Below are 25,920 nucleotides of genomic sequence, written 5' to 3' on the forward strand. Positions count from 1 at the left end.
AAAGGTTTTTCTGCACGTTTAGAAATGACAATTTCACAAGCCAGTGTCTTGGATAGCTTGGGTTCTTCCTTTCATCGGTCTCCCTTTCTACTTGCGGTGTTCCCCAGGGGTCTAACCTCTCACCCTGGCAATTCTCGGCGACCCCATTGCCATTTCCTGCTCCAATTGCCCTTCCTTTCGCTCTTCCCTAAAATCCTCTCTCTTCCACTCTCCTCCCTTACACCCCACGTTCCTTTCCTCCTCCCTTCCCCACTACTCTCACTTCTTACTACTGCTCTTCCCTACCCTTTCCATCTAAACTATCTCCTTCCTCCCATCCCCCTGCTCGCATCTAGCCTCTCCTTTTCCTCTCTTCTTCCTTCACATTCCTGCATTCCCTCCAATTTCCCGGCCTTACCTCATCTAACATCTACTACTCCCTTGCACACCTCTCCAACCCCTTCACCCTCCTCATCCCTGCAATTTTGTAAGTTGTTCTTTATACTGTTTTCAGGTTGTGGTTCAATTGTCATCTCATGCTTGCTGTATTATTTACTTGTTATCATGTAAAGCACTTTGGAGTAAAGGGCTATATAAATTCAATAAAATACAAATACAAATGACACAACTCATTTTCAGGCTTCCCTCGGCCACCGCTTCTCCTTCTCTCATCTCTGATTGTCTATCTGCCATTCAGGATTGGTAGGCCACCAACTATCTATGCCTGAATGCCAGCAAGACGGAGATCCTCCTCATCGGCACACCTTCACCCTCCTTTCCTGTCACTCTCTGGACGACCTCCCTTGGCCCTCCTCCTACCCCGACCTGCGAGGCTAAGAACTTCTGGGTCATCTTTGACTCCACGCTTTCCTTCTATTCCCACATCTATGATGTCTCTAAAAAGTCAAACCTCCTACTGCACCTCCTCAGAGGTATTCTGCTTTCCTCTCCCTCCCCCAGAAGCTCACTATCTCTCGAGCCATGGTTCTCTCTAGGTTGGAATATTGCAACAGCCCCTTTTTAAATCTACCTGCCTCTACTCTTCGCCCTTTGCAACTTATCCAGAACAGGACTGCAAGACTTGTCCTTGGCCTCAAGCCTTGGGATCATATCTCTCCAGCCCTAAAATCTCTCCACTGGCTCCCAGTGGCTGGAAGGATTACATAGAAGACCCTTTGCATTATCCAAAATACCTTCAGCTGTCCCTCCGTAATACCTCCGCTCTCGAGCTCTTCGCTCCTCTACCTCTAACTCCCTCAGGGACAGTCATTATTCTAAGAAACAAGCTGGCGGTAGATCTCTGTCTATGACTGGGGCATCCCTCTGGAACAGCCTCCCTGCAACTCTGAAACTTGAGGAGAACCATCTCCGGCTCTGGGAGTACCTCAAGACCTTTCTCTTTGCGTCTGCCTTCGCTCCTCCTCTACCCTGCTGATGTGTTCTCTCTCAGCATTGTGCACCTGGTTACCCTCTGACTTTCGGGCCCAGTTACATGCTCACCCTGCCACCCACCCGCACTGCCTCCTAGCAATCCCTTGCACTGGGGTCTGTATCTGTAACCCTACAGCCCCCCCTTTCTTTTTCTGCACTTATCAGACACACCCTGTCTGTTGCCTTAAACCCAGCACTTGCTGCTTGCTGTCTGCACTACCACTGTTTGTTGCTTTTATTATTTATTTATTTGTATTCCGTTGCTCAGCACTTTCCACTTCCCCAACCTCCCATGCACTTTCCCTTTTCCTTCTCCCATGCACATGTGCATTCTCAATGTCACTGGGCCTAGTAAGAACTTCTTTTGTTCTCCCTTGTTCCCCTCCCTTTCTTCGTAGCGCTCTGAAACACTTGTATACTTGCGCGATACAAATAAAATATCTATATCAATGCAGTGCTTTAAAATACAAAAGACAAACCCAGATTAAACATGTTCAATCACACTGATTGATATGGTGGATACTTATATACTTCTCTTGATGATGGAGAGAATTAAGCTAGAATCATTCTGTGTTATTCCCCTTCTATATTATTTTATTTTTAAAAATGGTCATGTTTGGTAATGTGTAATTGATGTACTTTCCAAGTCAGTTTTATAAAATTAGATTATTCTAGTTCATAGTAAGAACTAGTAATGAAAGTGTTCAAATGCCGAAATTGCAGAGTTGGCACAAATCCCTGAGTCACCCCTTAACCAGTGTGTGTAAGGCTGGGCATCTAATTTAATCTTGTATTGCCTAGCCTCTCGAAATTGCCAGTCGCTAAACCTTTCAAAATTGTCAGCACTTCAGAGTGATTTCCTTCTCATGGTATGATCTTCAAAACAGCCTCACTCATGGTTTCACTGGCTATAGTGTTGCTTGCACTATAAGAGTGAGCATTGATATATTGCACACCACAGGCACTTGCTCCTTTGATCTATAATGGCAACACTATTTGAAAACCATATCCCACTTCTAATCTCAGTCTGTCGGGATACAGACACATTCCTGGTAGGTTCTAATCTGCATCCACTATACATGCTATGGTATGTGTAGGTTTCTCCTTCCTCCCAATTGGTCTCCTCTATCCATGCTTGAGCACGTTTGCATTCTGTGAGGCAGCATATGTGAGTTCTCTGTCTATTCTGGGTTACATGTATCTTTTACATACAGTCCTGCGTTAATACTATGGGCTGCATACCTTCCTGGAAGCTACTGATAAAAAGTCTCCTGTATCTATGCTAGAACAGAAGTAACCTCTGCGTAGATTGATAATGCTGGCCTTCAAATGGTACTTGAATGAATGAAGAGGGTAAGGGGACTTAAAGGGAGTAAAGATGCTTATTTTTAACGCTGTGATGCAGCATATCAACCTATGGGTTGTGATCGTGGCAGGGGGAGGCGTGGTAGATATTCTTGATCACTTAATTCTTTTGGTTTGGCGGAGGGGGGCCCCAAAGATGTGTGTGCCCAGGTCCCCAAAAATGCTTAAGAATGCCCTGCTCTCCCATGTCGATAGCCAAGGTGGGGGGAATGTTTGCCACTGTGGTACTGTCCGTGGTTCCTACAACAAAGCAGCGCCACTAAAGTCAGCACAGCCGGTGAGTCGGGGAGATTGATAGCAGACCGGTCTGTGTTAGAACCAAGGTTGCAAGCGGCAACATTGTATGTAGAAATCTGAGGAGAAGAAGTTGTGTGAAGCGTATGAGACAAGTGACGTGAATATAATTGAACAGAAAAGGAGTTACTGAACTTTTGAAGCCAATATAGATACCATATACAGAGTGGTCCGACGCCACGTGGGTGCTCATTCGAAGGTCTTTGTTAGGTATCCAACTGAGAGGTGGCACATGAGGAAAGGAATGGTGAAATCGAAGTGGTCCTGCAATGGGTCAAGCTAAACCTTGTGCACATTTGAACATCTTCGATAGTTAAAGCCCGGCTGAGGGAGACTAATTGTGTAAGAGGAAGGATCTGAGCCCGCTGAAGGGGATCCGATGTGAACCGTGAGTCATCGAGAAAGAATATTCTCTGAACATTAAAAAGGGGAACTGAGCCCAGAAGAGGGGTATCCAAAGTAACGATTGTTGTATAAATGTAACGCTCACCTGACTCCCACGGAGGCGCTGGCCTGGTTTGCGCTGCTGTGACCTCTTCTAAGGTGATGCGCAGGATTCGGAAGACGGACTGGACCGGGCCCCCAAATCTGGCTTGTCTGGTTCGCAGAAGTATCCTTCTGTAGGCGAAAATAGGGGATTAACTGTCTGCGGGGTAATGCAATCGGACTCCCACTTTCCCCTCTCATCCTCCTCAAAACCTTTCTGTGATTCCCCGTAGCGTCTCACCTTAGGGTCTGGAAGGATGAGCTCTCCATCCTGCTTCTGATGCAGGGGCGCGTTGGTATCCAGTTACTTCACTGGATTTTCGGATTGGTGAGAACCAAACTTGCTTGGCTTCCAGGTAAGTTTTTTGATAAGAGGTTCCCCTTGTGTCCATGCATTAATGTACTAATGCTAGTGTCTTTTTCCCCATAGGGGCTGGGGTACGGAATGCCGGGGAACAGGCACCGACCCGAGATGAGAGGTGAAATCCTTGTAGAAATCAGGTAAGTCTTTAATGAGCGTTTTTTGGTAATGTCTTTTCGTTCGCTCATTAACGCTGATGTCTCTTTTTCCCCTTAGGGGCCGGGGTCCGGAAATGCCAGGATGCGGCGCGGACCCGAAATGAAGAGGGAATGAATCAACAGGTAAGTCTTAACATGGAGATTTAGCTTTCCTTATTCCCTTCTCTCTCTCACCTTTTGTTCTTGTCTTTTTCTCCCTAGGCACTGGGGCGTGACTGCGAATCCGGATGATCGCTGCTGAACATGGAGGCGCCCTGTAAAGGTGAGTGAAATGCGGCGCTGCAGCGATCGACGCGATGAGCTTTTAAATAAAAGTCTTCCTTTTCAGGATTGTCTGCGAGATGTCTCCGGGAGGCGGATTTAGCAGGTAAGGACTTTTCCTTCTTCTGTTCTCTTCTTCTCTTCCTTTGCAGGTGATCCAGGATGTTGGCAGGCGTGGCAGAAGTCAGGATACAGGAGTAGACACGGTGAGCATCCAGCTGCTAGGTGCAGAACAACGCGAAGCATGTGTGGCTGTTCGGGTGGGGTTTAAATAGCCTTGGAAGAAGTTCCAGGTATGTATCCTTCCTCCAATCAGGTATGTATCCTTCCCCGACCACACCCGGATGGTAAATTAGTCCCACAGGTAAAGTAGTTCCTTTCAGGCCTCAAGGAGGCCGGGATCCTGCAGCATGGTCTGCATCAGGTAAGTGCACCCAAACACTCCCATAATGAGCCTGGCGCCTATGGCGCCAGGACTGGTGTCTTTTATGAGCCTGGCGCCATAGGCGCCAGGACTCTGTCCAAAGGGCCCCTATATGGGGTTGCTGGGTCCTTCCTTAGGGACTGGATGTCCGCTTTCGGGGACGCAGGGCTTGAACCGGCTCCCCGGGAGCGGGCATCATGACAGCACTCCCCCCCAAGGCCCCTCCCAAGGTTGTTCCCTCCAGGGGTTTTGGTTTGTCTGGGAAGAGTCGTGGAATTTCCTGACTAATCGAGGTGCATGCACATGGTCGCTGGGTTCCCACGATATCTCCTGAGGTCCGTACCCCTTCCAATCAATTAGGTAGAACAGTTTTGACCTAAACATTTTTGAGTCTAAAATGTTCTTCACTTCGAATTCGGGCTGCCCATCAATTAGAATAGGTTCTGGAGGTTTGAGTAGTCGGGTTCCGGGTACCACTGGTTTCAGAAGTGACATATGAAAAACAGGGTGAATTCGCATACTAGCTGGTAAATCAAGTTTAACAGCCACTGGGTTAATTATTGCCGTAATAGAATAAGGTCCCAGATATTTTGGGTTAGAAGTTTGAGGCCCTTTGAGTGGTAAATGTCTGGTAGCTAACCACACTTGATCCCCAATCTGATACAGAGGTGCTTCACTCCGATGTAGATCAGCATTCTCCTTGTATTTTCTCTTGGCTTGTTGTAAATGCGTAGTTGCCTCTTTGAAGGCTTGGGTAATTGTAGAATGCAGATGTTCTACTGCAGGCATTCCGAGGTTCTGAGGTGAGTCAAGGTTTGAGGTTCGAGGGTGATGCCCAAACAAAGTATAAAAAGGACTGTGGCCAGTTCCAGAGTGCCGAATTATTATATGCGTATTCGGCTATCCAAAGAATGTCTTTCCAGTTGCTTTCAGATTGCTGTAACATACACCGTAAGTACTGCTCAAGGGTCTGATTTGTCCTCTCGGTCTGACCATCGGTCTGAGGGTGGTGACTGGTCGATGATCTTACGTCGATCTGCGCCATTTGACAACATTTGCGCCAGAAGTGGGAAATGAATTGGCTTCCCCGGTCAAAGATTAGTATAGATGGGAATCCATGTAGCCGAATAATATTTTCGAGGAATTCTTTGGCTAGGACAGAAGCTGAAGGTAAACCTTTCAACGGAATAAAGTGGGCCATTTTGGAAAACAAATCCACAATTACCAGAATAGTATTGTACCCTGAACAAGGAGGCAGGTCCGTAATAAAATCCATTGATAGGGTGTGCCAGGGTGCTGGCGGTATGTCTAGAGGTTGAAGGAGACCGGCTGGTCTTTTCTTTTGACTTTTATTTTGGGCGCAAACACCACAGGACATCACAAAAGATTTTACATCTTTTCGCCAAGAGGGCCGCCAAAATTGTCGTTTCACTTTTTCCTCTGTCTTGGCAATACCGGGGTGTCCCTCTATTAATGTATCATGATAACCGGAAATAACTAGTTTGTGTAATTCCTTATATGGCAGGAATAAGCGTCCTTGGAAATAAGGTAAACCATTATCTATGGTAAAGTCTGATCCCTTTTGTATCCAAATCTGTAAGGTTGTAGGGTCCAGGAGTTGTTTCACTCTGGCTTGAATGTCTTCAAGCGTCTGTAACAAAGTCATGCCTAGAATCCTCTGTTCGGGAATTATTGGTACTGGTTCTGAGTTTGTATCAGATTCTCCCATTCCAATTCGGGATAAGGAGTCTGCTTTGCCATTGTTGCAGCCAGGTCGATAGGTAATCACGAAATCAAATTCAGCGAAAAACAAAGCCCATCGGAGCTGCCGTGATGACTGAGCCTTGGCGGTTTTCAAATACTGTAAATTCCGGTGATCAGTGATCACTGTGATGGTATGTCGAGCGCCAAGCAGATAATGCTGCCAGGCTTTAAAAGCGGACTTAATGGCTAACAGTTCTTTGTCAGTGATTGCATAATTAACCTCGGGTGCCGAGAATTTTCTGGACCAAAATGCTACGGGATGCAGTTGGTTGGTTTCGGGATCTCTTTGGGACAGGACAGCTCCCATGGCTAGGCTGGATGCGTCAGTCTCGACGACATAAGGGAGATCTGGACGCGGGTGTTTCAATATAGGTGCGGAGGTAAACTTAGCTTTTAAATCCTGAAAGGCCTGCTCGGCTTCTTCAGACCATTCAAAGCGTTTATTTTTCCTCAAGAGTGCAGTAATGGGTTGTACCACGCTTGAAAATTCTGGGATAAACCTGCGATAGAAATTGGCAAAGCCGAGCATGCTTTGAACCCCTTTTACAGAGCCAGGTGATGGCCATTTGAGGATGGCATCCACTTTTCTTGAGTCCATTCTGACTCCTTTGGGTGTCAGGATGAAACCTAGAAACTCGACTTCGGTGGTATGGAAAACACATTTCTCCAATTTAGCAAATAAGTTTGTGTTGGCGCAGTTTTTCAAGTACTGCCCTGACGTGTTTTCTGTGATCAGATTCCGAAGAGGAGTACACCAGAATGTCATCGATATATACGACTACACAAACATGGATGAGTTCCCGAAGGACATCATTCATGAAGTATTGGAAGGCAGCCGGCGCGTTACCCAATCCGAAAGGCATCACCTGGTACTCGAATAATCCATATTTAGTACGGAAGGCAATTTTCCATTCGTCGCATTCTTTAACTCGTATCAGATGATAAGCCCCCCGGAGATCTAACTTGGTGTACATGCAAGCGTCCTTCACCTGGTCAAGGAGTTCAGGGATCAGAGGCAGAGAATAATGGTTTTTAACCGTTATCTGGTTCAATGCGCGGTAATCGATACAAGTTCTAAGGTCGCCTTCTTTTTTGGGCACGAAGAACAAAGCCGAGGATGCCGGGGACTTTGACGGGCGAATAAACCATTAGCTAGGTATTGATCCAAATATTGTCTCAAATCCAGGTTCTCAGGTTCGGTAAGGGCATAAATCCTGCTACAAGGGGGTTGTGCACCGGGCACCAGATCGATTTGGCAATCGTACGATCTGTGAGGAGGTAACGTGTTGGCCTGTTCCTTTTGGAAGCCGTCCTGAAAGTCTTGGTATTCCGGAGGTAGTTGCATGGAGGCAGAGGTTACAGATGCTAGATTAATCTTCAGGTTTTCTAGGTAGCAGGTTTGTGTACAATCCGGGAAGGTTATTCTCTTAGCTCGCCAATCAATTCGAGGATTATGTGTCTCTAACCAAGGGATTCCAAGAATAACCTGAAACTGTGGAGCCTTGATTACATCAAACACAACACCCTCCCGATGGCCGTCGGGACCAATAAGAGTCACCTCAGTAGTGGAATGTGTTACCGGTCCAGAGGCAATTTCAGTTCCATCGACTGTGGTGATGACATCTTTGCTGGTTTTAGGACGGAGAGGGAGGTTAATCCTAGAGACCAATTCACGATCCACATAGTTTCCAATAGCCCCACTATCGATGTATGCCTTTATTGCATGCAACCGCTTAGGCTGTTCTGGATCTACGAGAACCATTGGCACAATGAAATGCGAGGTCTGAGAGTTTGTTTTCAAGCTTGGCAAGCGGACCCCTACGCTTGTCGGACGGAGTCGTTTCCCGAAACAGAGTCTTCATGGTTTTTATCAGCGGCTCCTGCCGCCTTTCGGGGCGGTTTTGCCGGGCAATCTCGTAGAAAGTGTCCAGAATTCCCACAATAAAGACATAATTTTAACTGCCGCCTCCTTTCACGTTCCTTTTGAGTTAAAGGTCCTTTAACCCCTCCAATTTGCATAGGCTCAGAGACATCAACTCCCTTGGGGTTAGCATGGGTCTTGACCAACACCCGGGTCTCAAACCTGGACCGATCTGCTTTTCTGTTTTGAAGTCTGTGATCCAATTGGACCACTAAGTCTATATACTCGGTGCATTCTTGGGGCGGATTTACAACTTGGGCCAAGACATCTTTAAGTTCTCCGCATAGACCTCGATAAAACAACGTGACTCTTTTATCCTCTGGCCATCCCGTTTCCACAATTAGTCTATTAAAGGTTGCAATATAGGATAGGAGGTCCTGATTGCCCTGTCGCAGGGATAGAAGTTCGTCATCAAGAGCCTGCCCCTGAGAGTGTCGAGCAAATAACCTTTCCATGCTTGCTTGAAACCCTTGAAAATCACGGAGAATCGGGTCATCTTGAGTAACCAGTGGAACTGACCAATCGGCAGCGCAGCCGCTGAGATATGACAATACAAAGGCTACCTTGGTCTGATCATTAGGGAAGGCCCCAGGTCTGCATAGGAAGTGCAAACGACACTGATTCATGAATACGGCGAATCGTTTGGGGTCCCCAGCAAAGCGTTCGGGTGGGGCCAGTGGCATGTTTCCAGGTAGATTAATCTGCACAGGGTTACTGGAAACCACAGGAGCGGGGTTCCCTCCGGAACCGGGTAGAGGAGTTTGCCCAGCTTGACCTTGCAAAAGCTGTCTGGCCAGGTCATCAGTTCTTTCCTTTGATATTATTAATTCCCTCCTGAGGGCATTAGTCTATTGACGTGCGGCATGTACTTCGGCCCGTAATTCCCCCAGTAATTGGGCCAACTGATCAGTCTCAGAACTTTCCATAGCGCCTGGGTGGGAATTTGTAGGAAGGCTTTGCGTTCTGTAACGCTCACCTGACTCCCACGGAGGCGCTGGCCTGGTTCGCGCTGCTGTGACCTCTTCTAAGGTGATGCGCAGGATTCGGAAGACGGACTGGACCGGGCCCCCAAATCTGGCTTGTCTGGTTCGCAGAAGTATCCTTCTGTAGGCGAAAATAGGGGATTAACTGTCTGCGGGGTAATGCAATCGGCCTCCCACTTTCCCCTCTCACCCTCCTCGAAACCTTTCTGTGATTTCCCGTAGCGTCTCACCTTAGGGTCTGGAAGGACGAGCTCTCCATCCTGCTTCTGATGCAGGCGCGCGTTGGTATCCAGTTACATCACTGGATTTTCGGATTGGTGAGAACCAAACTTGCTTGGCTTCCAGGTAAGTTTTTTGATAAGAGGTTCCCCTTGTGTCCATGCATTAATGTACTAATGCTAGTGTCTTTTTCCCCATAGGGGCCGGGGTACGGAATGCCGGGGAACAGGCACCGACCCGAGATGAGAGGTGAAATCCTTGTAGAAATCAGGTAAGTCTTTAATGAGCGTTTTTTGATAATGTCTTTTCGTTCGCTCATTAACGCTGATGTCTCTTTTTCCCCTTAGGGGCTGGGGTCCGGAAATGCCAGGAGGCGGCGCGGACCCGAAATGAAGAGGGAATGAATCAACAGGTAAGTCTTAACATGGAGATTTAGCTTTCTTTATTCCCTTCTCTCTCTCACCTTTTGTTCTTGTCTTTTTCTCCCTAGGCGCTGGCGTGTGACTGCGAATCCGGATGATCGCTGCTGAACATGGAGGCGCCCAGTAAAGGTGAGTGAAATGCGGCGCTGCAGCGATCGACGCGATGAGCTTTTAAATAAAAGTCTTCCTTTTCAGGATTGTCTGAGAGATGTATCCGGGATGCGGATTTAGCAGGTAAGGACTTTTCCTTCTTCTGTTCTCTTCTTCTCTTCCTTTGCAGGTGATCCAGGATGCTGGCAGGCGTGGCAGAAGTCAGGATACAGGAGTAGACACGGTGAGCGTCCAGCTGCTAGATGCAGAACAACGCGACGCACGTGTGGCTGTTCGGGTGGGGTTTAAATAGCCTTGGAAGAAGTTCCAGGTATGTATCCTACCTCCAATCAGGTATGTATCCTTCCCCGACCACGCCCGGATGGTAAATTAGTCCCACAGGTAAAGTAGTTCCTTTCAGGCCTCAAGGAGGCCGGGATCCTGCAGCATGGTCTGCATCAGGTAAGTGCACCCAAGCACTCCCATATTGAGCCTGGCGCCTATGGCGCCAGGACTGATGTCTTTTATGAGCCTGGCGCCATAGGCGCCAGGACACTGTCCAAAGGGCCCCTATATGGGGTTGCTGGGTCCTTCCTTGGGGACTGGATGTCCGCTTTCGGGGACGCAGGGCTTCAACCGGCTCCCCGGGAGCGGGCATCATGACAATAAAAGTCTCTGAGCCAGCCAGCTGAGGGGGATCCAGGATGAAGAGTGAATTACCTGAACTGCGTACTTGGAAGAGGAAAGGAACTTTTTGTTTGTTTTGGCATATCAGGCCCTCTGAAGCAAGAGACTTTGAGAAGTAAAGAGACTTGGGCACAGAAGGCCCTGATGTTGGTAATTGAACTATATCCTTGTGCAGAAGAGGCCAGAGAGTGTGTTATACTCGAGTGAACCACCTCGTCCTGTGCTGAAAATGTAGAGAGGCCAACTGTCTGAACATCCTGACATATCATTTTGGTGAACACTTCTTTCTTTTTCATAAACACTACCCCACACTATTTATATTTATAGAAAAGGATTGGCAATCGTTTTATTTTCAGTTTAGACCCTTTTATTTTGACGAGACTCCGCTAGGACTGCATTATTATTATTTGATGGTCGTAGCTTGCTCCCATCTGTATATTTAGTATTAGATAGGTGTTTATCACCCCCTTGTTGAAATTCAATAAACACCCTTGAACTGTGGTGACTTGGGTCTCTCTTACTGTTGATACCATGCCTTCCTTACAGTACCACAGCAGATCATGCTTCTTCCAGCCTTGATCATTGGCGTGGGAGGGCCCCGGATATCTCTGACACACAATGCAGGATTCTTTAGCCTAGTTTCTATTCTCGAGGTTTCCGGAAAGTAACGGTTCCTTGCAATCAACTTCTGTTTTGTCGTCTTTCTTCTCTCATTCAGCTTTCGTCTCGAAACTGCTGTTTCCTTGTGTGCTTTGCCTTGCTCAGAGTGTGCTCTCGTGCTTCGCCTTTTATCCATGTGGGAGAGTGTAATGGAAGTCAGATGTGTGTGATGGTCAGTAATTGTCTGATCATGCCTGACCATTGTATTGGGATACGTCAGTTATACGGCTCGGGTGTTAGTCTATTTTCTCTCATAGCGGGCTGCCCTTTGTGAAAGTGTTCCTGTTATAAAAGGAGGGGGGATAGAGTTCCTAAATATCTTACCTGGTAGGATGGGTTAAGGATGTTACAGGGAGGGGTATACCGCGTCTCACCATCCGGTGTCCCACTCCCACTCTAAAGACCCCTCACCCAGGTGATCCTCCTGCACTGGTCCACCCCCAGGAACTGGATCCAAAAGCGATGGCTGTGTCCTGGCCACCTGGATGACAGATCCCCGGGGACTAGTGGGTGAGGCACTTTCATGTTGGGCAGGATGCCCGAAGAACAGCGCTGATACTATTGCGATGGTAAGTACATCCGAGCGACCAGCATCTGCAGATGTCCGATGAGAAACCGAGAACAGGAAACCGAAAAACAGTGAAGAGAGCAAAAAGCAGTTCCCTGCCCGGTAGGGAAAGAACCCTATACACTGAAAGTTGAAGCTGGGAGAAACTGTAACCTGAAACACATAACGAGAAAGAGGAGATAAGGCTTGCAATTGAACAGGATAAAAGAACAGTGAGCCTCAGCAAGACTTTCAATAGACAAGAACACCTGCGAGGCAATACAAGGAAAAGACTAAGGAAATAGACTGAAATTATCATATATTTGGTAACAGGAATGTGAGGAACTATAGCAAGAAAAAGTACGACAAAGAGGGTACCACAGAAAGCACAAGATCCAAGAATTATCTTAAGGAACTACAAGAGTTGATAAGAAAGACCATCAAAGGAGATTACGCTAGGAAGTCTATAATCCAAAAGGAAACCTGTATATAAAAAGACTATCCAGATCGAGAGTAGACTAAGGCAAGAGGAGACATTCTCTTGGCCTATTTACCTTAGTTATATTTAGTGGTAGGTTCAGATAGTGTTTGTTTGGACGTAGAACATATTACTTTGGACTTTCTGATATTTGACTATCAACTTCTTTAGATAGATAGGGTATTCAGTTTAGTCATGGGGAGGGAAAGGCCATATTCTTTCATTTTAATAGAGTACAGAATGTCCTCAAAGTGTCGGACTGCTTCTTCCTACCACAGCACCACAGCATCTATAATATGTTGGGGGAAATCATTTACGATAAATCCGTGGAGACTGTATAAAGAATGGTAATACATTTTACAAAATGGGAATTAGGAAATATTATTGTAAGAAATGATATTCAACATTGAAAACTGTTTTAATGTTATATAAGATGAATTGTATTGTGTTTGAAATTTTATATGTGTAATATGATCATGTGATATACGTCTTGTAAATTAATTACAAATGTTATTGTGTTAGACCTTTAATAAACTATAAAACACAAAAGACTGTCATGATCAGATGGATGAAGGGCCATGGTGGTGGTAGTAGGACTAGGAGCGCACTGCACTCTCCAGCGCTCCCTGCTGTTGCCAGTCTTACCTCTTCATCCCAGTTTGTCATCATTAACTGCCCATCCAGGAGGGTGAAGTTAGAAATGTCCCAGACGTGGACCTCTGGAGACGGTGTGAGAGGCATGGAGATGATCGCTGGAGACAGTGCTGAAAGGAGAAGAAATAATTGTATGATTTATTGCATGCAGCCACTACCCCACTATCAGGCTACACTAGGCCCATCATTATGAGCTCACCAGTAATGGCAAAACAAGGTGGTGCTATGAAAAAGTGCCTGTTTTTATGCACGTCAAGTGATGAGGTTAGGAAGCCATTTTTCCTACTTGCATTGTTTACCTTTTGTGAATTGAAGGACAAGTCTTTCCCTGCACATGATGAAAAAGAAATATATTATGTGTACCCCTAGATAGTGTTAAAATGACGGACCTCTGTTGCTCATCTTCCAATGGAATACAGGCAAGGGACAAACATGACCCTGCAATGATACGGTTTTCTGCCGGTGTGATATGTTACACCAGTTCTTATCAACACATTGCATTCTAGTTCTTCTAAACCTGGCTTTATAGTCTGGAGCTAAAATTACAATGAATGTAGAAGCTTATCGACTGAAGTGCGCTGAAAACAAGAACTTGAACATCTTAGCCATTACATGGCACATCTCAAGACCTTTGCTTCTACATATTATTAAAACATAGTGTAAATAAGCTATTCTTCCAGACCAATAGTGGGCAAGTTGCAACACTCCAGATGTTTTGGCCTATAACTCCAATCAACCCTACCCAGTATGGCAAACTGTGTGTGATAATGGAAGTCGTAGGCATAGGCCAAAACATTCGGAGGGCTCCAGGATGCCCACAACTGCTCCAGATTGTTGGGATAAGTTGCTAGAAATAGGTGCCTAAGTGGCAAATAGTTATCCTGTCACTATAGCTGATGTCTCTCACGCCGCCGGAGGGACAGAACTACAAATGTTATTGCAATTAATGTGCATACAAAAAGTGTGCAAAAAACCATTAGGAATAGTCCAGGAATGGGAGGATCTGGTTAACCAAAGCTAAAGTTTACAGCTCCATATGCAGGATTATTGTAAGTATCCACCCACCTCAAATAGAAAAAGATGAGGGTAAGTGCAGTACAGGCAGTATGATTGCATGGGCAGCAGAAATGAAAGCATCTATAATAGCTAATCGATAAAGAAATTAAAAACTACACCTATGCCTAAACCTACACCTTCCCCTTCTCTCCCTCTCGCTCCCTCTTTCCCCACTGACCTCACTCGCCTGTATTGTAAATTAAATGTTTGGTAATTAAATCTTTCCTTGCAGCTAACCACCTTCATCTACTACATAGTGTGAGGCAGACAAATTTTTGAAGATTTTTCAATAAATGCCCTTTTATTAAATCATAGGTTTCAATAACCGCCCCACTAGCCCTAGGGTTTCCCTGCCTAAAATAAACTAAAGGAAACACTCAAACAAAGGATATATGGCCCTCACACTTACACATAAAATACACAGGAATATATATGGCAATTCACAACAACAATAATTGCATTTGTAATGTATTCAGTCTCTCTTTATAACCTGGGTGAATTCCTCTTTCCCAGGTTTTAATTGGATTCAGTTCCACTGTTCAACAAAAAGCAACAATGAAATCCGGGTTTGCAACAAAGTTCCAGCACAGTTCTTAGTTCTTTGCACCTTCAACTTGTCAAAAGAAAGTTCCAATATTCCAAAGTTCAACAAAGGAAATATTCTTCTTCTTCCTTGAATAGATATTTTAGTTCCTCAAATAGCATCAATGATATTATCGGTCAGGATGGTTTGCCACAACTTATAAGATTCAAAGAAACACAGCTCCTTGATATCCGCTTTTCTCGGCTCTCCTTGCAGAACCATAAACCACAGTTTGCATCTTTGTTAGGATAACTTCACAGCACTTCCACTTCCACCTGGTTTACTCCCATGCCAGGCCTATTTCAATAAGAATTCACCCATCCAGGTTTACTCGCCTGCCCAGCAGCTTTCCACAAACAATAGTGCTTCTGAAGTTCTAGATCTACTGAAGGTTCACAACAGCTTCAGCAGTTTGCAATTTTATGACTTCAACAACTTTTCAGAAAGTACAAGATTCACATTAGTGCTCTTCAACACTTTCATGCAAGAAATGCACTTCTTCTTCTGAACATTCACCTTCCAGAAGGGCAGCCTCTTTCCCACTCTTGTCTTCCTGCAACACCAATAACCAACCACTTTTGACTTTCCTCCTTTTGGCAGTTTGAGTTTATATACCAACTTTTCATTTTATTTAATTGTATGCCTTGTTGTTAGTCTCTTTTGGCTTGGGCAATGTTTGTATAATTCTTGGCTTTGGGCAATGGTTGTATTGTAAAGACTGGAGGGGATTATATGTACTTCTGCTCCCTATATGGTGGAGTCGAGGCACAGATCACCCTAGCCAAGATTCTCTATTGTTGGTAGCAATAGACGAGCAATCAAGGCTTGGCTCTCAGGAGGTAATGCAGGCTGGTTCTTAAGTACAGTGTAGTCCCCAAGCACCCACAAAGGAATGTCCACACACTATGTTAGTGAAAACACAGTCTTTATATAAATAAGGCTCACGTCATGTACACAATCACAATAACACACTTTGTACTCTGGTAATACTATAATGGCAAATATTTACCGGTCTATGTCGTACCACTCTTAACAATTTCTATTCCTTTGAAATGCGTCCACGGCACAGCCCCAAATAACATACGAATCAGATTGTAAGATGAATCAACGATAGACCACAGAATGAAAACAAGTTAAATCAAGCAATGGCAGAATACGGACTCCCGTTACCTAGAGACCGTTCAGTGTGAGGATACCCCCACCTGGGCAACCTGTAAATAAAGCCTATTGACAAGCGCAGTCCAGTTATGCTTAATATAGTCTCAATTCCTTCTAAAGGTTCTACGACCCCAATGTACCTGGTTTCGTAGAGTTCTTGGATGAGTCGTCAACAGGCCCTTCTTGAGTGAACTCCCCTTAAGGCATGAGCCATGACTCGTTGAGATTCCTTAATGAAGAAAAGGGTGAATGCTATTGTCGTGGAAAGCCGCTCCGATACTCGCGCTGCTCCTTGACGAAAGCTCATGAACGTCCTGTGAGGAAGAGGCATGCAGTAAAGCTCGACAACGATAGTTAGTTGCTGCAAAGAGTCTATGAAGAACTTTGGCCCATCAAGGGCATCGGGTCGGCGGCATCTGTCGTCGGCGATCGGGACTCGACCACAGCTGGCTGTCTGATCTTCGTCAGCGTCCCTGAGATCTTTGTGTGGCGGGAAACACACTGGCAGATTCTCCTCGGTCGTCGGCGACCTTGACTTTCTTCAGCAGGACAAAAGCAGTTGACGGTGATGAGCAAGGGAGTCCTTGGATCAAATGTCTTAGGCAATGGAGCAGTGCGGCTCCGGTCGATGAGGTTACATCGTTACCTCCGAATATCGGTCGATGGTGTTGGACTTCAATGTCCGGGTGCTTCAGTTTGTGATTCTGTGGCGGACCCCGTCTCCGGTCGGCGGCCTTTCGAGGACTGACTTCCAGGGCGCTTTGGGGAAGGTTAGCTGGTGCATGATGGTTCACCTTCTTCTTCCGGCTCAGCTTCGAGAGTAAGCATCAAGTTTCGACTTCAGCTTCTGAACGATTTTCATCAGTGAGAAGTCCCCAGATATGTTGTTTGGTCTCTCATTCACTCTACTGGGTCACACTCAGGCAACCAATGATCCAGAAGGGCATTCATGCATTCAGGCCGCCAATCTGGCTCACAGTGCATTCAGGCCATTCTCTTTCCTCCAGACACTCACAACAAGGAATGTATATTGGGACAAGTACCCAGCCATTCAACACTCCACATTGCATTCATAACAGTTTCGGGCAGGGCTGTCTCAGTCTTTGTGTCACATTCCAGAAACTAGACACCCATAAAATGTAGTGCATATTGGTCACACACTCCATTCACCCAGGTCCACCCTAAGGGCGTACCCACAACATACGGTCACTGGGAAGGCTCCAGCCTGTCTCGCCTGGACTTCCCCACAATACCATATATGGAACTTCCACCTAACAGCCTGTCAGGGGGAGGGACATAGTCAAGGCTTCCCAGGACTTTGGGAAAACAAGCAAGGGCCATCTTGTCTCCTATCAGGAATGAACTGATTCCAATTGCAGGGCCTGGGTATCCCAAAATGGAGGATACTCAGAGCACCTGTCAAATTCAGCATGGAGCTGCCACCAGCCCATACCCGGCTCTGTGGGCCACACATTGGTGCCCAAAAACATACACTAGGGGCACAGGGTTGTACCCCCAACCATGGGTGCCATAAGGGTATCCCAAGGGTCTGTACACCAAATGAAAAAAAGAGGAAGAGCTGCACTGCCAGGAGTCCCAAATGGACTCATGTGCAGAAAATAACACAGAACACACATGATAAAAGGACTACAAGACAAGGACATGGAGGCCCTGTCCCTCCTATGCATTTCCAGCATCAAACTCACAATCTTAAAGTCTGATCACTTGGCTTAAATGCTACAATGTTTTCTGCTGCTTTATGAAGAAGTCTTCAGTTAGCTTTCACTTTAGAATCACTTTTAGACATACGCGATTGGTATTTAAGCTGTGTTCTTTAGTTTGATATTCAAATAATATTAGCAAACTAGTTTCACTCATACGCGAGTGTTACTTTTGTTGCCTTCATTGCTCGACAATCGAACGGTCGGGTTTAAAGCAACTTCACTTACATGCAAGTGACTCCTTCTTGCTACAGTTGCCTGCCTTTAATACACAAAAGGGATTAGAGCGCTCTGCAACACTCACTGGCTTCTTCCTTTGCCTTTGATCCCTTTGTGAGCCGCAGAACTTCCACTGCTCTGGCTTTTCTTGAGCGTACACACTTTCTTGCTGAAGTTGCCCACTACTTTAACATAGAGCTTTGCTTGCTCCTGAGACCCTTTGGTGCATACCAGCCCCCAGCAACGGTCTCCTGCATGCTTCCTGCTGCACAGTCTCTGAAGTTCGGTTCACATGGGGGAAAGCCTTCCTTCTCCACACGTTCCGCTATGCCACCTGCACTTCCTTCTCCACACGTTCCGCTATGCCACCTGCACTTCAAATTTAGGAGGAAAAGGACCCTCAGCTGGAATCTGCCCTACAGTGGTCGCGGCACTCTCTCTTGCCTCCAAATTCTGTGTGTACTGCCAACAACGTGCCTGCTGCTGCTTTCTCGTTCTGCTGCTGCTACTGCTGCTGCTCCTGCTGCTACTAAAGGCATGCACCAGAGGGGGTCATTTGCATTACTGACCACTCCTGCAGCATTGCTATTGAGTCCTCCTTCTCATCCCAGTACCTAGGGAATCATGGAATTGAAGGCCCCAACAACAAAATTAGGTTTTCTTCTTTCTTCTAATTTACAATAAGCCATTAGAAGTGTGGGATTTTGGGATAAATTAAACAAGGGGTCTTCCCAGTCTTCCTGAGCTGTTTCCCTCCCATATAATCCTCCCACAGAACACCACCCCCAGTGTCGGGATCAGAAAGCATCTGCCTTTCCCTGGCCACATGAATAGGGTCTCAGGCCAGGTTTTCTGGGGGAATCATTGTTGATTCATCACAATAGACTCCTAAAAGTCTGTTGCTTGAATTACGCTAGAGTAATTTTTAATTTTAAGGTGAACCTCCGATTATGATTCCATTTGGGGCCCAGAGCCCAGGAGAGCAGTATTCCCCGTGAGTTAATTAAGACCAAAGTCTTGGTGCATACGTGAAGTGGGCAGAAGTGGTTTCTGGAGCAGGAGCTTGCACCTGGACCTAACTGGTATCACTATATTAACTTCAGTCCGGCGCGGAGCACAGCGGGGATTAGAAGTAGGCAGAAGTGGTTGCTGTGGTGTAGTCTTTTTTTTCACCTTTTACTGGGGGAGGAGCCTGCAACTGTACCTAACTGGTATCACTACATTAACTTCAGTCCGGCGCGGAGCACACCGCGGACGTGAAGTGGGCAGAAGTGGTTGCTGTGGTGTAGTCATTTTTCACCTTTTGCTGCTGGAGCAAGAGCTTGCACCTGGACCTAACTGGTATCACTATATTAACTCCAGTCCGGCGTGGAGCACAGCGCGGATGAGAAGTGGGCAGAAGTGGTTGCTGTGGTGTAGTCTTTTTTTACCTTTTGCTGCCGGTAGGAGGAGCTTGCACCTGGACCTAACTGGCATCTCTATATTAACTTCAGTCTGGCGCAGAGCGCTGCATGGATGTGAAGTGGGCAGAAGTAGTTGCTGTGGTGTAGTCTTTTTTTCACCTTTTGCTGCTGAGGAGGAGCTTCCACCTGTAGCTTACTGGTATCACTATATTAACTTCAGTCTGGTGTGGAGCGCAGCGCGGAGTAGACATGAAATGGGCAGAAGTGGTTGCTGTAGTATAATCTGTTTTCAACTTTTACTGCTGGCGGTGGAGCTTGTCCCTGGACCTAACTGGTATCACTATATTAACTTCAGCACAGCACGGAGGGCAGCGCGCACGTGAAGTGGTTCCTGTGATCGCTGGAGGCGTAGGAGGTGCCTTTGGGGCAGCAACAAACCGGCGGATTTGGTTCTTGGAAGACTGTGAGTACACTTCAGTATTCGAAAGGTAGTTTATTTTGCCTTGCAAACCTTGTTTCCACCAACTACAGAATGCTGGAGAAACCGCTATTGGCTTTTTTTTGCTTTAACAAAACCTAGTATGTGGCTTAGGGTGACTGTGGGTCTTAAAGCCTATGAACCCTTTACTGCACTGCTGTGGCTGGGAGAGGCAAACGAGGAGTGGCGCTGTGTAAAGGCTTGCGGCTCTCAGCAAAAAAGGGCAGAGAGGGCAGGTTGCCAGGGGTCAGCCCACCTGCTTTGCCATTTTTACTAATTCATGTGAACTTGTCAGATCTTGGCTTGCCATACGGACCTGTTGTTTGGCCCGTCGGGAAAACTCCTCCTTTGACTTTGACTTTTGAGCATACTCTTCGGGGTGGATTCATAGTCTGGTATTGTACCCCAGAAACATTATTTGCTTGGACTACTGGTATCGCAGAGACTGCGTGGTATTCAGCCCCTTGATCTGTGGCTAACGCCTAATTCTTAGCTTGCCGCAAGGAGATCTCTCAGAAACCAGCTCTGTCCAAAACCTGCTAAGCCCGAAACTGAGTATAATCATAGTTTTATCAACAGAACTGTCCAAGTTGTGGGCCAGTGGCTATTTTGAGAAAGATGAGCTCCACGACTGAGCCTCCACCTTTGGTACCTAATATGGACACGGTCCCTGTGAGACCTGAAGAGGGGGACATTGACTCCCGACCAACTACTTCTTCTTTTAATCCAAGTGTGGGTTTTGCAACTTTTCCACCAGCCCTTGTTGATGGAGCGGTAACCGGGTCTTTGGCCAGTTCTGGTCCTGTGGCCTTAGGGGAGGTACAAGCAGACGTTATACCCCATGACCCTGGCAATTCGCTCATGGGAACAACGGGAAACCTTAACCAAGCCTTATCCAGAATTGAGGAAAACATAAACAACATTATGTCTGGGGAGGTGGGCCAAAGGATGGACTTGGTTTCTGATGTGTCTATATTGGCACTTGTCATTTCGTACGAGTTGGGGAAGCGTGTTAGACTTTCTTTGGATTTTATGACAAACCAGTGGGCTCCTCCCGAGTCCCCAGCTTGTGCGCAGGGCTTGACTGAAATCATGCTATTTCAACCAGATTATATGAATCCAAGTAGATCGGATGCCTCTTGGTCGCCTTTCCCTATTAGATGTATGTGTGGGCGTTAGGGGTACCCCAGAGTATTCAGGGAGGGTGGTATCTCAAGAGGTAGACAATACCCAGTCTTCCCTGGGGTTCCTAACGGCTCAGGAGGAGGGCCTAGCCAGGAGTAGGGGGGATACAACAACAGTGGTTGATGAAATGTCCTTTCCAATCTTGGCACAGCTTCTAGATTCTATGGACAGGGGGTATGGCCCCCTCAATTTTGAATTGCAGGAGGTTAGACAGACCCTCGAGGAACTTTCAGGGAAAGTTATTTTCCTGGAGGGGCATATTATTGCCTCAACTAGGACTCATAGTCAGCAGGTGAGCAGTGAGGGGACCGAGTTGGTGCCTGTGGTTCATGTGGAAAGGGCAGACTCACCTCGGCAGATTGTGGAAGAAGCCCAGGCCTCGGTTACAAAAGAGGTTCCCTTTTCCTCTAACAACTGTAAGCTCCCTCCTAAACAGAATAACAGGTGATCACAGAAATTGTTATCTAAATTAAGAACGGCAGTAGATAAATGTATGGCCCTCACAAGAGCGGATCAAGAGCAGAAAAAGGATTTCTTTAAGAGTAGGAAGGCAAAGGGCTCCATGGGGTCTGGTAGTCGTCCCACCCAAGGCTTGGGGCAGGGGATGGAAGGGAGTGCTCCTCAAGATGTTAAACAACTTGAAGAGAGCCCCTCCTTTGATCTAAGTAACATCTCACTTTGTCCCTGTAGTGGGGTTGGGTGCAGGGAAATTCTGTGTTATGAGGGACTCAATTTTGAAACCATTGCTCGGAAATAAGCAAACAACTTTAGTGGGGTTGAATTCTAATGAAGGGGCCTTGCAACCTCGGCTGGTTAAGCAGAAACTCTTTCAAATAATTTCAAGACTGGTGGTTGCTACTGAAGTAGACCCCCTAGTTGTGGACCTTCCGGGAGCTTTATGTAAAGTTTCTGTTCCACTGTGCCAGACCATTGAAGAGAAGAGGTCAGGCTTGCCCAAAAGTCAGAAACTCCCACAATGAACGGGCCCTTCTGCAAATTTGGTAGATGGGGTAGTCGGGCGGACAGAGAGGCCAGGGTATCAGCTGGAACAAGTGCTAATGAGAAGCTGGAAGAATTCTCTTTACTTGAGTCGGCTCTTTGAAAGTTCAAATAGAATCCCTCCAAACAGACATTATGTACTGTTGCTATTCTTTGAAATCCCCAGTCTTAGGTTGGTAACCACTTGTGACATTAGTATTGTAGAATTTGTACATGAGGACTGGCTTGATATTGTATAAATACATCTGTGTTCACAAATGATCAAGAATGCAATTTTGACAGAAAAGGAATGTTTCCTCTCCCTGGGTTTGGAAGTGACAGACGTGGGGATCTGAGCTATTGCCAGACTTTCTGATTCAAACAATGGGTTTAGTCATAAGGAAGTGGAAGAACAAAATGTCATGCAAGTGGACTTGGAAGAGCCTTTGTGGCATCCTGTGCAGAGACCACAAAGAAATGTTATTCATGGGTGGGGCCCCTGGGTAGACAATAGTTCTGAGGGGGGAAATAGAGTTAGACAGAAAGCTTGAAATTCGGATTTGGTATTTGTATCCTGGAATTCCAGAGGTTTTGCAAGCATAGTGAGCAATCAAGATCTATTTGCCTCATATTACATCATCTGCCTCCAGGGAACTCTGTTATTGGACGCGCTGATCATAGCTGGGTTTGACGTAGTATTCATTGAAGCACAACGAGGCTTAAGGGGTTGTCTGTTTGGTGGCATTGTAATAGCCATCAGGCGTAATCAGGGCCTCGCTGTGCATAAAATAGATTCAGGCAGAAAGGATATGCTTGCTTACCTGGTGGAACGGACAGTCCAATGTGCAGGGGTAACTAGCAAGTGTTTGCTGGTTAACATATATCTTAATTCAGAGGCCTCTAAGATGCTCACATGCTCTTTCTTAATCCTGGGGCAAATCCCTGAGGAAGGTGCGTCAGTCATTGTTCTAGGGGACTTTAATGCTGAATGCCTGGAAGATTCCTGGTGTCAAGATCGAAATAGGAAGAACACATCAAGGGCAGCACGTGATATGAGTGAAATAGTTCAACAGGAGCTTGAGGAGTGGGATTTGTCATCATTGAATAGAAACTTTGCTGGTGACGTGCCTCCGAGCTTCACTTGACACAATGATCCCTGGAGCTCTACCTTAGATTACTTCTTTCTGTCGGCTGATTTATTTCACAGGGGTGGAAAGTTGGAATATAAAGCAAATGGAGTTGAGTGACCATTCTATGGTGTGCTGTGAGCTGTCATTGCCCTGGATGAAATCTGCGAATGACATGATTATGAATGTTGAAATTAACCCAAGAAATCATGCGGTAAAATGGTCTCAGAGAATAGACCTGGCCTTTGATGACCAGATTCGGGATCTTCTTAGGTCTAAGGTGAAACCTTTGTGATCTCTGAGTGGCTTTGCTCCTTGTGTTATATTGGTTTTGGGGGGCTTATTGACTGAGAAACAACTGGAAAAAAGGTCAAGGTTGGTGGGGTCTAATCATGGGTTTGACCCATTGGCCCAAGTGCGCAAAAGGCAGATGCGCTCTGAAATCAAGTTGATACAGAGGGGGAAGACACCAGGAGAATTTTCTGAAATTCGTAAAGTGAACCAAAACTAAAAAAATTGGTCGAAGGGTCAGAGATTTGTTATGGGTATCAATGATGTCTAAATAAATGTGGGTTGCATGTTGGGAAACAACACTGTTACGTTTTGGAAGCTAATAAAACCAAGATGGATTGATAAGTTCTTGCAGACTCTGGCAATATCCGAAGAAGTCTAGGTGAAGCACTTCACAGATGTAAAGACAGGGTTAAATGGCTGTAGTTACTTTTTGCATGTCAGTTGTTTGGGGGCATTCCGTTGGGACATGGATGACATTGCTCTCTTAATAAAGTCGAGTAAAAAGTCAAATGCTCTGTGCCATGACGGTCTGTCTAACTTTCAAATCTAGCGTTCTGTTATGGTCCCAAATACTGTCCCATTTGTTTGGGAACATCTTGGTAAAAAGAGAGCTTCCAGGGACCTGGAGTGCAGCATTGATTGTTCTGATTTTTAAGGGTGAGATAGATTATCTCCTCTGCATTACAGGCCAATTTCGTTATTGGATGCCTCAAACAAGATTTTTGCCAAGATGATTTTGAAAGAGTTCCAAACCTGGGCTTGGGGGTGTTATGTGTTTGAACCCATGGCAGACAGGCTTCAAGAAGGGAGTGGGTACAGCTTTAAACTGCTTTGTATTTTCGCTCCTGTCTGGGCAAGCGAAAGATCAGGGAAGACCGTTTTTTCTGGCCTTCCTCAATGTAAGCAAAGCCTTTGCTCATGTAAATAGAGCATCTCTTGGGAAGAGCTTGAATGACAATGTATGCCCCTTGCCCTTAATTGGGACTTTGGAGGCTCTCTATTCTGGGACTAGAATTAGAGTCAGATTGGATGCCCATGGTTCATTTACAGATTGGATAGAGACGAATCGAGGGCTGTTCCAGGGGTGTGTCCTTGCACTGTTCCTATTTAATTTTTATATCAAGGATAAGGCTGCTTGTTGGAACTCAGTGAGGACAAACCTGCCAAAATAGGGGGAGAAAAAACTGCAATATTTAAATTAAACATATGACATGGTCATTTGCGATATGGCCCCAATAGGCCTGCAGATGCTACCCGGTTATTCATGCTTACACCTTAATCACATGGATAAGAGGGGAGGTGGTGTTGCATTTATTTTTAAATCCTTCCTTCAATTTCATATATCTGATACCCCGTTATTGGATCATTGTGAGGCCCTTTTCTTGCAACTTAGCATTTACCCTGTGACAACTCTAAGTATTTTATTGATATACAGACCACCTATTCAGACTCCCTTGTTTGAGGAACAATTATTGGCATTTTTGGGCAATGCCTGTAAACAGCACTCTGCAATTACGATTCTGGGCGATTTTAATCTTTTGGCAAATGATTCTTCAGATTTGGGGGCATCATCACTTCTAGAAATTTTTCACACTTTAGAGTGTGTTCAACATGTTAATGTGCTTACCCTTATAGGGGGAAACACTTTGAATTGAGTTATATCAAAAAAATCAAACTATTTCTCATATTATGGTTGAGAAATGTATTTGGTCTGATGATTACCTGGTATTTTTTGAAATTCATAATAAGGCATCCCGTTTATTTCAGAATCTTCGGAATGTAACTCATGAAGCCTTTCATGCATGGTTTCTCCGTTAGGAAAATACCTCTCTTGAAGATTTTAGTTTTGGTTTCAGACAGCCTGAAACGCACCTGGCTTACACATCCTACTAACTCCAATCTTAGTGCCTATAAACAGACTGGTAAAATATTTAAATCTGTGATTTTTAAGGCTAAAGAATCCAATTTAAATAAAACAATTTTAGCAGCAAAATCAAGGCACAAGGTGCTTTTTTCAATTTTACAGGATTTAAAAGGAAGGACTAAAACTTCCACAGCATCTGTAGATAATAACTGGTGCCAACGTGTCCATGATGGTTTTACAGAGAAAACACGCAAACATCAGGACAATATACGAGATCAAGTAAAATTACTATCTGTTACCATAGATTTCATCTCTAATGTGGTTAACGGACCTGTTCCTGAGCCAGTACCTTTTTTAAAAAACAGTATCAGATGAGGATGTTCTGGAAGTAGTCCATAAACTCAAACCCACCTCCTGTAGAGGTGATATTTTTCCTGCTACTTTGTTCAAAGATTTTATTTCAACATTAGTTCCTTAGGTCACAAGGTTTATAAATCGCTCCTTTCAAGAAGCTTTGGTACCTAAAAACATTAAGGAGGCGTGGGTTACCCCCCCTGTTGAAGAAGGACAATCTTGATCCGGAAGAGGTTGGAAATTATCGCCCCATTACTGACGTTCCCTTTATCCTCAAGATTATATACAAAATAGCATATATGCAGTATCAAACGTT

General features: G+C 45.6%; 1 protein-coding gene across 1 annotated transcript in view; it reads right to left on the reverse strand.

Moving 5' to 3' along the window:
• The window catches only part of RASAL3 (RAS protein activator like 3), a 556,797-nt gene that overhangs the window by 369,274 nt on the left and 161,603 nt on the right, over positions 1-25,920 (reverse strand). The window contains exon 2 of the mRNA XM_069603917.1: positions 13,176-13,294. Within this exon, the coding sequence (XP_069460018.1) occupies positions 13,176-13,294 (119 nt within the window). The remainder of the gene's footprint in view (positions 1-13,175; positions 13,295-25,920) is intronic.

This window comes from Ambystoma mexicanum, chromosome 3q (genome assembly GCF_040938575.1).
Source record: "Ambystoma mexicanum isolate Mex_15411 chromosome 3q, UKY_AmexF1_1, whole genome shotgun sequence".
In the NCBI taxonomy this organism is placed as follows: Eukaryota; Metazoa; Chordata; class Amphibia; order Caudata; family Ambystomatidae; genus Ambystoma; species Ambystoma mexicanum.